The sequence below is a fragment of the Uloborus diversus genome, chromosome 8 (assembly GCF_026930045.1).
Source record: "Uloborus diversus isolate 005 chromosome 8, Udiv.v.3.1, whole genome shotgun sequence".
In the NCBI taxonomy this organism is placed as follows: Eukaryota; Metazoa; Arthropoda; class Arachnida; order Araneae; family Uloboridae; genus Uloborus; species Uloborus diversus.
In genome coordinates this window covers 22,498,861-22,513,403 of record NC_072738.1, presented here as the reverse complement: position 1 = coordinate 22,513,403, position 14,543 = coordinate 22,498,861, and the positions used below count along the sequence as shown (strand labels likewise).

The 14,543-nt window shown below is 33.8% G+C and overlaps 1 protein-coding gene across 1 annotated transcript in view; it reads left to right on the top strand.

Annotated features, from left to right (window-relative positions):
- The window catches only part of LOC129227963 (uncharacterized), a 147,642-nt gene that overhangs the window by 63,412 nt on the left and 69,687 nt on the right, over positions 1–14,543 (top strand). The window contains exons 19-22 of the mRNA XM_054862588.1: positions 966–1,153; positions 7,429–7,698; positions 10,933–11,084; positions 12,019–12,193. Coding sequence (XP_054718563.1) covers positions 966–1,153; positions 7,429–7,698; positions 10,933–11,084; positions 12,019–12,193 — 785 coding nt within the window. The remainder of the gene's footprint in view (positions 1–965; positions 1,154–7,428; positions 7,699–10,932; positions 11,085–12,018; positions 12,194–14,543) is intronic.

Below are 14,543 nucleotides of genomic sequence, written 5' to 3'. Positions count from 1 at the left end.
ATCTTTTATAGCTTCATAATTTTTTAGGTTTTCTCAGAAAACATAGCTATTACATGCATTTTAATTTGCAAAAACTTCATTTTTTTTTTTTTTTTTTTTTTTTTTTTTTTTGAGGAAAAAAAATATAAGAGAACTGTTTTTTGTTTTGTTTTTCCCCTGGCCTCAAAATTTCCGAATTTTTTTCATCTCTAGCCATAACAGGGCTGGACACAGTAAATTTCTCATTGAAGCTAAGACTACCTTCACACTGGTAACCAAGTTTAAATAGGCCGTCAGGAGGCTAATGGATATAGCGCTGGGCTTGAAAGTAAGAGGGTTCAGAGTCTGTCATAGCCAAACACCCACCGAGAACATGGTGGTAAAATCTGTGGGTCCAAAAATCCTGGTGTCAGTCACTATTAGTTAACTTAGGCATTGCAGCCCCTTGCTCCCCTGCAGTGCCCTTTCAAAATTGTGGAGACCTCAGTGACTCTCTTACCATGGCTTGCCCTAACATTTAAACCTGATAATCCACTTAAATTGGTAGCTTCTAAGATGGCAAGTCAAATTTAAATTTAGCACTTTACTGAGGATGCACAAACTTAGTGACTCATAAAATGGAGGTAAATTCATGGGTAAAAACAGTACTTACCTTTAGTCTTATTTATTATGTGCATTAAAATGTAGTGTGCTCACCTTTTGTGAATTTTAACCAGGAGGCAATTGTTGCTTACCAACAACTGAGATTATTAGCTTATTCGTTGCACTCTTTTGTTGCTTGAAAATTGCTTTACTTGGTAACTATGGCATATTCTCTGCTAAGTATGATGTACTGCAAGTGTATAAAATTCTTTGTTATAAAAATTTGTTTTATCCAAACTTCAAAGGAAATTAGTTTAAGGTTCTGTTCTGTTTTCAAATGTTCTTATATTAATTCATTTATAGTGATGTTAATCTTCATAATTTTTATTTTTTTGTTAACTTAGGTGTCAGACAGAGAAACTCTGCTATCCGAACGACCCCATTGGTCAACGGATTAATCCAGTTAGAGTTGGTTTGATTGGTTTGTGTAAAGATGGATGTGACACTGAACTTCTATATGAATGGCAGGTTTTTGGAGTAGATTCTGAAGGAAATGAAACATATTTAGCCGAAGCAGGAGAGTTCCTTGTTGGTAAGTAAACCTACTTGGTTTCTGCAACATCTTTGAACTGGAGAAGACAAGTTTAAATGTATATACAGTTGGCTCTCTGTTTAACGACTTTCAAGGGACCACAAAAATCGTCCTAAAATTGAATGCATTTAAAATTATAGTGGACCATCTGGGGCCGTAAAAAGCCGTCTTTAAACAGAGAAAGTCGTTAAATAGAGCGTCGGTAAACTGAGAGCCAACTGCAGTAGTATTAAATGAATAAATTTAAAGGGGTGTTCCCATAGTGTATACTCTCCATACGGCGTACGCTCTCAGATATTTTTTAGACACTGAGCATATACCCTCAAGCTTCAAAAATTTTCATATAATGACATATTACGTATATGATCGTATACACGTATTGTGCATAATGGATTAGTGGGAGTATACCCTCAGATATACTCCTATATTCTTTCAAAGAGTGAATGTGTACATTTTATTGTACATTCTGTATAAACAGGCCCGGACTGGCCATAGACTTCACCGGGACTTTTCCCGGTGCGCCCTCTCGAAAGGCGCCCTTCTGTCGTTTTCTTATTTTCCAAAACACTGTTTTAGCTATATGGAATAAATTATGTGGAACCAAGAAGTGATTTTGCATTTGAATATTTTTACATGCAATAGCAATGTTCTTTTTATTTATATAAACGTTCCCTTTTATTACCCCCATAAAGCAATTAGTCTCCTCTCGTTTCGTAAACGGTCTACTCCCAGGGCATCGTTTGTGGCTTATCTATTGCTTCAAGGTTCAGTTCTGAGGACAAAAACGGACCCATGGTGTTACCCCAATAAAAAAGGGATGTGAGGGTGAAAGTGACAGCACATATCTATGGTCAAGAATACGAGAATGGTTTTATTTATTGACAGTACACTTTAATTGCTGTAAGAGCGGATACCATAATTCCGTGTTCTGCTAACGATCATGAGTGCAATAGAAGCAAGGAACAAGGAAGAAGACAAATAATGGTAATATTTGAAATCTGCGCATTAAAAATAGTATAATGTCGAAATAAGCCGCATAAGATCAGTATTTTAGTGGATGGATGAATATGAAGACAGATTTCATTTTTTGTAGTTCCACAAAAAAAAAAAAAAAAAAAAAAAAACGAGGAGAAAACTGTATGGTGATTTCTTGACTTTTTGAGTCAAGACCCTCTTTTCTGGAACTAAGATTTTCACATGGCGCCCTTCCCAAAATAAAAGTATGACTTGTAACTGACAGTCAAAAATAATTTTGACTGTCAGTTACAAAATTTATCCTGCAGTTCTGAAAAAAAATGGAAAAAGGTGTCATAAATAAGTCTAAACTAGTTGAGCAAAAATAGTAAATTTTCGAAGTGGTCCTAGGAGGACTGCAGGGCTCCCCGGTGCACAGTTGGGGAATTACTGGACTAAACAATAAAAATGCCGAACAGTTTTAAAGATAAAACATTTTTCGATTTTAAACTCAAATTTTGTCAATTAAAATCATAACAAAAGTTCAAGATCTTTGCCGTTGGCAAGCTTTGTGTTCAAAACATATTCCAGTTTTTGTAAAAGATATAATTCCTTCACTGTCTTATTAGCCAGAGGTGTGCACAAAGGAAGGGGATCATGGCATAATCTTTGGCATTGAAATTTTTGGGGGGTAACTTAAGAGATTTTTTAAATTTCATTTTGGGGGTCACGTTCTCGGGGGGGGGGGGCGTAGAATTTGGACGAGGGAGTTCGTCATTGCCCTGGCGGTTGGGGGGGTTGTAGCCCTTGTCTAAGCTACAGTACTACCTTAAACATATTTTTATTGAATTTCTGCATAAAATCATTACATTATTACATTTTATGCTTTTTTTATATTATTTTGGGAAGTTTTTTAATCTGTGCTTTCCCTCAGATGAAGCTCTATACCCCCCCCCCTGCTATCCTGTTAACTTATGAAGTTTATTATTGATAAGTTTTGCATTAATGAAACAATACAATTCATTAAGAGCGAAACGAAGTCTGAAGAAGGAATGTATAACGATGTCGCTAATAAGTAAAATGCAAAGGTATTACTACTAGTGACGTCGTTAAGGTGGCCGAAAGGGGGGGGGGGCTTTCCGCCCCGGGTTTGACCTGTCTGGGGGAGGCGGTGACACCAAAAGTAGAACTGCAAGTTTTTGAAAAATATGAAGCTGAAATGCATTTTTAAGACTTCTAATTTGAAAATTTTCCAGGGGGTGGGACCGCCCGGACCCCAATATTTCCCACTCCACATCATGGAATTACTACATACTTCTATACTTAGAATTAGGTTCAAATTGTCAATACTTAGACCTAGTAGTGACCTCTTATACCAAAAAAACTGAAAACCGATTATCTTTCCCTGTATGTGAGATACGTTTAAAGTAATTACGCGGGGCCAACAATTTCACAGAATCCCTTCCTTTTTTGATCTTTCGACGCTCACATTCGTCTAGGGCAAATTACATAAAAAACATTCATAGTTTTTATTTGTCTTTTGTATATTATCCCACTTAAAATTTTGTTTTTCACAAATACAGTTGTTTCTAAAAATTGTAAAATTTTTATGTTTACATAAAATCTAAAACTTTTTTTTTTGCGTTTCGAGGAAGTGGGGGGGAGGGGTGACATCACAAATTACCGCTCCGAGTGTTCCCCATGCTAGGTACGCCGCTGGTATTACGAATATTAATAGGAGTCAAGAAAGACTATATTAGAAATGTAATGTGAGAAATATCGAAATAACCTTATTCGTTTTCTATCTGCAGTTATAGTTATACACATTTCAGGATAGTATAAAGCCTAAATAATAAAAAGAACTTTTTCTTTCACAGAATAAAAGTTAAAGATTCTAATCAGTAAAGCATTTTATGATCGTCTTTCGAAGCATTCTTGTACTGTACAAGAGCTTTTGAGTAACTATCTTTTGGTAAGCAGAAAAAAGGAAGCATACATATAGGCCACACACTTGTTTTATGGCTTTAAATGACGCCTTTTAAGATGCTTTTTATGGATAAGGATATGCGATGCTTGGGGATTCGTAGCAGTGGATTTCTGCTTGACAAGGGAGGATGACAACTATCATAAATTCTATGCAGTTAGACTACAGAGGTCCAATTTGCCGTTACTTACATGAATCGAAGAGTCATTTGGATCAGATTTTTGCATTAGTGAACAAGTAATTTTGAAGCGGCAGCAAAATTGGATATATTAAGTCAAGGATCTTTTCAACAGTAGGTTACTCGTTTCAGTTTTCATTTTTTTTTTTTTAATTGCGAAAATATTTTTCTTTATGTATAATCTTAACTTATAGAATTACGATCTATGATTCATAATTAACTGCATTATGATCTAGCTGCGAAATGACAAATGATATAGCAAAATTTTCGATAGTACATATGGTTAAAAAAACAACGTACTTAGATAAGTTGAAAAGTTTTGTGTTATCAATTGAAAACTATCATTTTAAAAAGTAAAAAAGATTAAAATCAAGCCTGTCCTTGAACTATTTTTTTTTCCATTCTCCCTCTCTTTTTAACATGATTGGTTCATTTTATGACGGCTCTTTCTAGGTTGCGTCAGTTTTCAAAAACAAAATTTCACACTCAAAAAGTTTTCTAAACTTTTAAGACAACAGAACCATAAAAATGAATGGAAGCGTAAAAAAGTAACACTTTAGACAGCGAAAATTTCTGAAACGAATTTTCAAAAATTAGATCCTAATCTAAAAATGTTTAGAAAAAAATATCATCACGAGAAAAACCCTCCTGTTTTCTTACCCTGCGGAACAAAAAACTTGTAATTTTAATTTTCCTTCGAAAAAATTAAGGAATTCTTAAATGAAAAAATTAGGCAAGAAGGGGAAAATGGGACATGGGGGGTCAAGAAATTTATTTGTTCTTCTTTTAAACTGAAATCTTTGTTTTTTTTTTTGCAAAAGTTTTATCAATTAACTAACTCTTTCATTTATTCCTTATAATGGTCACAAACAACAATAGTAATTATAAATGTATATCTCTACATAAAAAATGATTTCTTAAATAATTTAATTTTCGAACTTTTCCCAACAGTTCCAGTGTTATCAAAATAAGCAATTAGACAATTAGGTTTACTGGATGAGTTAGTTCGATTGGTTGTATTTTCTTGTAACTTTCACCCAAGATATTTGCTATGACATGATCATGTTGTTAATCATACTAATAATAAATAAATAAATAAATATCGGATTTGAAAAAAAAAAATCAGACTTTAAAAATAGACTTTAAAGACTCTAGATATTACTTATGTTTTATTTATAAAAAATATGTATTCCAAACATTAAACAAAAAACGTTACATTTTAACTCATTTTCATGGTTTCATGGGAGCAGTTACTTTATAGCATACATAAGCCATTTTCATTACATTCGTGTCAAATTCGACGTTTGAGATGCAAAAAAATAATAGTATACTATAAGTACAGAACAAATGAGTAAACATAATTCGAATAATCTTTTGATTTTGAGGACTGAAATTAATTAATCATCAGTGTCGTGTCTCATGTTATATACACATCCACACTAAATTCTTCATCTTAATTCTTCTTTATTAATTTTTATTTTTGATAAATTATAACATTTCTTGACTTATTACCCACATTGTAAAATTATGTTTTCCCTTCATGACTGAATGCCTTTTTTGTATTGCTATTCATCCAAAAACATACCTTTTTTTTCTTTAATTTGGTGCTGGTACATTTATAGAAACTAGTAATGACCTGATATTCATTACCACTCTCTCATACTCTCAAAATAATTGCATAGCTAAAATACTTTAAAGAAGCACCATGCAGAGATTTTTAACAGTGCAAAGAAAAAAAAATACTTTTAATGAAATGGTATTTTTAATTTATTCTTTTTGAGTTTTAACTTTAGCACAATAAATAAAGTGAAAAAAAATTTTTTTTAACAGTCTTTGAAAACGGACAACAGTTTCAAACCTGATATACATCTCTTTTTAATTTTGAATTGCAGAAGCATTTTGTATGACAAATTATCATACGCAGGAAAAAAAACTAAAAAAAAAACCTGGGAATGAGTATCGATCGCACAGAGCTTAAGGAATCGACAAATTCATGTAACAAAATGACAGCATCATGTTTTAAAACAACTGCAGATACCAGTCAAATTCAATCGACAACACACACACACACACACACAAGTATCACGGCAAGAGGTGTTTCCTAATGCTGTTAACTAGTGAACGATGCATTTCTGAAAAAGGACGAACAAGAAATGAATTTTCGGAAGTAGTGTCTGTTGAGAAGCATTTAGCAAAACTTCTCATTCTTCGAAACTAGAAATCCCCCCCCCCTCCAACCGCCCCCCGGCGTTACTCAAATTTTCAGGGAGTATTTTGGTGGTCTTTCTTCTCTCTTTTTTAGGGACTATTTCTAGGGATAATCAGTAATATTTAAGGGGATGTGCCAACACTCTTGTGTGGGGGGGGGGGGGAGGTCTCTCCTACTATTTTTTAACTTGCAAAAAATATGACTTTTCTCGTTTGGACATTTTCTGTAACAAAAAAAATGACTTTATTTACTTCTCAATGATTTTTTATCCCCTTAAAAAGTCCACACCAAATCTTAATTTCTTTAATATTATGGAGGCTAAATCGGCGCCCTTCAACTCAACCTTCCCGCGCCCTGTTGACCACCCAGTCCGGCCCTGTGTATAAATGAATATATACCTTGAAATTTAGCCAATTCAAAGTTACATTTATTTAGCTCTGATGTTTTAATTAGTCTTATAATAGACCATGGACAATTTCATATACTTTCAGGTTTTTTACTCTGCTGTTACCTAGAAACTAAAGTGAAATTTAAAAGCTAATATATTTTTAAGATAAGAGCAACCAAAAAACAAATAAAATTGTCAACCATCAGTGTAGTATACTTGAAAATTTCAAAAAGCTTGAAGAAGTTTGGTATATAAATTACTGAACAAAATCTTTGTAAAATTTTATGTGATAATCTATCGCTGCCATTAATTTACAAAAAAAAAAAAAAAAAAAACTATGGTATTGTACTTCTCTTTTTGTAATATTAGTTCTAGTGCAATATGAGGCATAAAATAAAGTGTGGGTTACCATATACTATTTTGTAAATAATGTGCACAAGAGTCAATGCTTGAAAGAAGAAAAAAAAAAGACTCATTGGTTGCTCATCCAGTTCTATTATACATCATCCAATCAGCAATTTTTATTTGATTTTGCTTCACCACATATTTATCTATTTTTCAGGTGCTACTGAAAAGAAAATGGCTTTGAGTGAGGATTTTTTCAAAGAGTATTATCCAACTTATGGTGATTTTATTGCAAAACTGATTGCTGAAAATGAGTATGGACTTCGTGGCGAAGCTGATCTTTTCCTCCATATTAACCAGCCCCCTGAAGGTGGTAATTGTACAATTGTGCCAGAAAGTGGAAGAGCTCTGATTGATGTATTTACCGTTAGTTGTTTAGGTTGGGCAGATCCCGAAGGAAAAGAAATAGAACATTTTGCATTTTGGAGTATGTATTACTATTTAATTTCATAACTTATTTAAAATTTTCTATTTTAGTCAAAATAGTAATTTAATAATGGTAATGACCCGTATAAGCATTTCTTTTCATTGAAATCCTAAGGCATAGCAAGATTCCTTATTTGTGTGCTCGAGATTGTATAGTTTAATGCATAGAATTGCTTTACAATAATGTCCTTTGTTCCTTAAATGTTATATCTTTTTTGTCTCCTTTTTTGGATTTGAACAATCTTTTGGCGCAGTATAGCCTGCTTAGGCTCTCGCACCGCAAAGCCCAATCAAGCCAATCAACTTTAAAATAATATTATTAAAACAAAAGTAAAGCACACATTCAGAGGCATAGATGCAGACATCCACCTTTAAAAAATGAGCAACTTCTCTTCTGTTTTAAATCACAAGATATACATCCCCTGGTGTTTTCTTACATATTGAAATTCTTGAGCCATTGAATACAAACATGTTGAGTTGAATTCATGAGTCTTATCAAGGAAGGCAATTCTAACCCGGTGACATGAATTTATATTTTATCATTTACATTGCATGCCACAAATCAGGAGACAGTGGCGGTTCCACTCAAGGGGCGATTGGTGCGATCGCCCCCCCCCCCCCAAAAAAAAAGGTTTGTAAATTCAAAAAATCCTCTCCCCCCAACACAATACAAAAAATTGCCTACAATTGTATTTCTACGCCTTTACTTTAATTCCAAACATTTTTCAGGGGAGAGTCTCTCGACCCCTTCTCTCCAATGTCATGGAAGATGGTCATAAATTTTGAATTTTTGGAGCTTTACTTTCAAAAAAATCTCCGCAATCGAAACCTTTTTCGAAAATGTCGTTAATGAGGGCCTTCAATTACGTTTTTAGAACTTCAATTCCGAAAAAATTGTGGGGGAGAGCCCTCAATCTTGAGTTTTTCCCCTAACATCAATGAAGACCCACTAGCATTGCATTTTTCAACTTTCAATATTGAAAAGTTGAGTGATAACTCTTGACTCCATCCCTTCCCTTAACGGTACCAAAGATGTCTAACCATTGCAATTCAAGGCTCCCATTTCAAACAATTTCCAATGCAACGTTCCAAACCCCGTTCCTTTCCCCTACGTCATAAAAGATGGCTTACAACTGTGTTTTTGAGACTTCAATTTCCAAAAATATCCGGATTCCGGAGAAGTGCCCCCATGTCCTTCTTTCCTCATCTTTCAACATCATTCAAAGATCGTCTAAAACAGAGTTTTTGAAACTCCTACATCAAAAAGTTTCGGGGAACCCCATGTCTTCTGCTGAGTTATCAAAGATGTCCTGTGTTTTTAGGACTCCAATTCAAAAAAATTTTCTGGGGGAAAGCCCCCGAACCCCCTGGTTTTTAGCAATACTGAAGATGTCTGAAATTTGCATTTTTGAAGCTCTAATATCATAAAACGACTGGGGAGCACTCCTGAATCTCATCCTTTCCCTTCAAGAAAACAAAGATAGCAAACAATTGTGTTTTCGAAAATATACCCCTAAATTTCAAAAAAAAAAAAAAAAAACGGAAAGGGACCTCCAAACCTCCCTTCCTCTTATTAACCACCAAATAGTCTAAAAATGTGTTCGTAAAAAAATTTCTCAGGGGAGAGCCTGCAAACACTCCTACTTATGCACGAATATGAAACAACTCAATCAACAAACAAATCCATAACTATCTTCAAATTTTATTTACAAGTGCAATTTTAGTATTTCATTATGTTCTGTATGAAAACTGGTAAAAAGAGATGCCATCTAAATACAGCAACCTTTCTTCGATAAGGAAAAAAGTACAATTGAGGACCTGAATAGCTACTGAAAAAACTTCACGAGTCCTCAAACAAATCAAAAGTTGAAGGGTTTAATTTAGATAATAAATCCAGAACATTAATAGAAACTCTTTTTTTTTTTTCAATTTTTTATTCTTGGTACTTGAAACACTTATAGCTTTCATTCAAACTCTTTAAACAATACACATTATTCGGAAAAAAAGCATGCTTCAGTTCTTAAACTTTTTTAAATTTTATTTTCATTAGTTCCTCCCCCCCCCCCCCAATGCATTACTCAATCACCCCTCCCAACAGGATCGTCTGAATCCGCTACTGTCTGGAGGTAAAAATAGAAGAGGATTTTTAAAATAAAAAAGAGCATACTTTTCTTATACTAATATTGTAAAACATATTTGTATTATGTGTAACAGCTAGTTATTCAAATAAATCTATACTTTTGTCTACAGTTATTGAGAGCTTCCTAATGTGCACTGGTGCAAATTCACCTTTTTACTAATATTTTAATACACATGTGTTTTATGTTTGGTTTTTACTTTTGTCTATTAATATCTAAAATTATTGAATGTTGTTTGATGCATCCATGTATACATTCAATTTTGCAGTCACTTTATAGAAAAGTGAGCAAATTTTCACCTTGTACCCAAACTTCAAGATTGTGTTTTTAAATTTCAAACTTTTCGGAAGGTCGTTATAATGAGTGAAGTGTAAAAAGTGGTATAGTATGGATATTTTCATGGCAAATTAGCAAATCATAATGTAATAATCTCTTTGTAATGTCCTGTGATTATTTTTAATGCAAATTTCTTCCTTATTTCGTTGGGAAGCTTTAGACAAAAATTATTTTCAGGGTATACGAGGTAAAAGTTTTGCAAAGTATGCTCGAATTTTCCCAAATCATTATGATGTCATTGTGTTTTCAATTTTCATTGCATTATGACTTCCATGTTCATACAGTGAAACCTGTGTATAACAATACTGCCTATAACAATAACCTGTCTATATTTTTTTTTTTTGGCCCCAGCAAAATGTCAGCATGAATAATCAAACTGTCTACAACAATTTTTAGGTCCCAACAGTATTGTTGTAGACAGGTTTTACTGTATTATGATTTCCATGTTCATACCCCCATAGATAATATCCATTTTAAATTTAATGGAAACTTTTCATTGCGATGTAAAAGAAAGGATATGTGTACAGCCTTGAGTGTCAGATATATAAACCAAAAGATGGCTCAAAATTCTACTTTTAATTTGGCTAATTAATTCAAGATCAATTGTAATAAATAGTGTCGATTTATGGTTTTTTGTTTAAATTTTCAAAAGAATACAATTTAAATGCTTTGCGAATTGAGAAACTTATCCATAATTACATTTTTTGTAATTATTTTATATTATTTTGTAATTATTTATTTTCAATTACTTCTTATTTTAGCCATTCATAACGACACTGCTGCTTTGATTTATCTGAGTGCTGGTCCAGATCCCGAAGCGTCTCTTGTTCTACCATATGGACTTTTTGAATTAGGTGTGGACATAAAAGATAAAGAAGGTGCTTTGGCAAGAATCAATATCACTACTATGATGGTAGTTACATTTTTCATTTTATCTTTGAAATTGCTTCTGTAACACAATAATACAATTACAAACACAAATGTGATGACCAGCAACAGGCTCGGGGCCCAGCTAGGGTGGTCCTAGTTAGTTTATTAATCCTCAATAAAATCAATGGCCTTCTTAAAGCTATCCACCCCCTTGCTCATTACCCCCTCTTCCGGTAAGCTGTTCCAAGTGCCCACAACTCTACTAAAGTAGTAGTTTTTCCTGATTTCCAAGTTAGCCTGAGATTTTAATAGCGTAAAACAATGACCCCTTGTCCTGCTTTTCAGGCAAAAATTTAACATATTAACATCTTCCATTTTGATAAATTTAAGCAACTGAATTATGTCCCCTCTTACTGTCTTTGGCTCCATTGATTCAAGTACAAAAAGGAATAATAATTTTTTTATGGAACTTTAGTAAATTTGATACTGACTGAATAATGACGAAAAAATTCTGGAAGAGCCATAAGGCATTGTGTAAATTACCAAATCTATATTAACTATTCTGGTAGCATTGTACATTTACATCCATTTATAGTCAAGTCAGAGAGACCAAATAAAAATTTTGCCATCTACATACTTTGTTATCAAAAGTTAAATAATAATAGTTAAAACGTTTAGTGAAATTGATGCTATTGTGTTATAGCCATGAATTTACTATAAATCCTTTTGCTATAAACAAGCGCAACTCCTGTTTGAGAAATGTAATTTGAGATTAATTTGGTTTGGATTTAGTGTATGTATGTCACATAATTAAAAAAAAATCTAATTAAGTGTCTAATTGTAATTCCAATGATGTAAAACTTTGGTAATTTTCAAGCACATTTGAATACACACTCAATATTCTAATTATAAAATGTATGTAATTATATTGTTAATAATTTCCTTGAAAGTTTTTTTTTATTTTCTAATTTAAACAGCTTGAACCTCCTTTCAAGCAAGATTATGACAACTTTATCAATAACAGACAATTGGAGCAAGTAGAAGCATCTGGTGATCAAGCCAGAATGAATCAAGTGTCTCAAGCACTATCTTCGCTCATGAACGTTCGACTGCCTTTGGATGATAACAGCACTTTTGAAGAAGTCACTACAAGTAAGTTCTTTGGATCAATGTTGCTACAGAGTTCATCCTTGAATGTTCATTAAAATTAATGTGGATGGAAAGCATAGGCGGCTGGTGCAGGAAAAAAGTGGGGAGTCAAAAGAAGTGTAGGGTTAGGAGGCATGGTCCCTGAGCCTGTTTTGTAAAATTGGACTATATTCAATACTGGCTTTAAATTTACTGATTTAATAACTTCTAAAATTGGAATATGGCATACAAAATCGGAACGGATGGCCACTGTAGACTTTCTTCTTCCATTTTAAATTTCCATTCTTCTTTACTAATAATAAAGCTGAAAGGCTCTCTGTTCGGAGGATGTCTGGATCTCTGTGACGCGCATAGCGCCTAGACCATTCGGCCGATTTTCATGAAATTTGGCACAAAGTTCGTTTGTAGCATGGGGGTGTGCACCTTGAAGCGATTTTTCGAAAATTCGATGTGGTTCTTTTTCTATTCCAATTTTAAGAACAAAACTATCATAAGATGGACGAGTAAATTACGAAATTATCATAACGTGGAACCGTAACATGGGCACAAGCTAATTGGCGAGATACGAAATTATCATAACGTGGAACCGTAACATGGGTACAAGCCAATTGGCAAGAAAATTCACCATACATTATTCGTAAATATACAGGCGAAACAAAAGACCTTTTAATTTTTCTATTACGGGCAAAGCCGTGCAGGTGCCCAGTGGCGGATACAGCCGATTGTTTTGGGAGGGGCCATCCGAAATTTTTGAACAAACTCCCCAGGGCCGAATTTAGCTCCATGCCGCCCCGAGGCAAATTAGTCACAGTGATCTCCCAAAAACATTTTATCCGGCAAATTTTGCTGACGATTCGACAAATACCATGATTGAAAAACATTTGACTTTCATAAGATGTGTGAAAGTAATCATTATTAAATTACAAGAAAAAATTGTCTCTGGAAAATGAAAGAATACTAATATTTTACTTTCAAGAATAAAAATTGAATTCAAAAAATGTGTATTATAATAGCAAATTTGCTGTCCATGAAAAGTTTGCCGCCCTAGGCAGCTGCCTACTCTGCCTATTGGGAAATTGGGCCCTGATAACTCCCCAGAAATTTTATTAAAATAAAGTTTTAAAAACTCAATTTTCGGGGTATCGAGACATTAAGTGAAGAGGAGAATTCAGGAATCTCCCTCGAAAATGTTTCAAAATTTAAATTTCCGAGTAATTTTTGAAAATCGGAAACTAAAAACGCATTTTGTGTATTTTTGATGATGTACGGAGAAAAGTCAGGTTTCGGGCGCTGGCCCCAAATACTTTTTGAAAATAAAGCTTAGAAACCAAAATATTGTGTCATTATACATTGAGAAGTTAGAAGAGGAGGAGTGCTCCTCTCTAGCTCTTCAGCTGTCCAGCCTAAAAATGCACCTTTAGGTAATATTTGCTTACATTAAAAGAAGTGTGGAAATATTTTGCCTTTGAGGATCAAAAAATTCGATTTTTAACTATATTTATACGTATTTTAGAAAGGGATGGAAGATTCGTGAGCTCCTCCAAAAAACCTCCTTTTAAAGCTATCATCACGATATAAACTAGGGAGGAAGGGGGTCCTATCAAAACTCGTTTGTAATTGAAGTCCTCAAAAAAATCATTTAAGTTGCTTTTAATCAAGTTAAGTGATAAGGGCTGGATAAGCTAGTTTCCGTTGACATTTTTTTTCCAAATAAAGGCAATTTTTTGCTACATATCAAGGCATTTGTGAAAGGGCATGGGAAAAGGAGATCCCTTCTAGTTTCGAAATTAAAGCCATAAAAACGAAAATTTAGGCTCTCTTTGGTCTTGTGAACAATAGGTATACTCTGAGAACCGCAGCATTTAGAGATCGTCCAAGGGTCTGTAGTTGGAATCAAGAAATGATGTAAAAGATGGAGAAAAATTTTGGAAATAAAATTTTTTTTTTGAGGATAGGGATATAATTTATCTCCCAATTAAGGCCTATACTTCTTTTTCAGTAAAATACATGTGTTAAATTTTGTTATCTTCTCATAATATTTTTTTTCTTTTTTTTTTCTCCTTAAAAAAATTCCTACAACCACAAGGTTTGGGAGGGGCCATGGCCCCCATGGCCCCCCTCTAGATCCGCCCCTGCGGGTGCCACTAGTATGAAATAAGATGACAAGAGTTCATTTGTTTGGAATTTTTAGTCTTTACTTTCGTGAAATGAATAAATCCACCATATAAAAAATCATTTTTCAATCAATCATTAATTTAGAGGGCAAGGCCCTTTTGTTTTTAAAAGTGAGCCCTCCTTGCCCCCCCCCCCCATACGAGCCGCCTATGATGGAAGTCAATCTATTTTTCTCGTA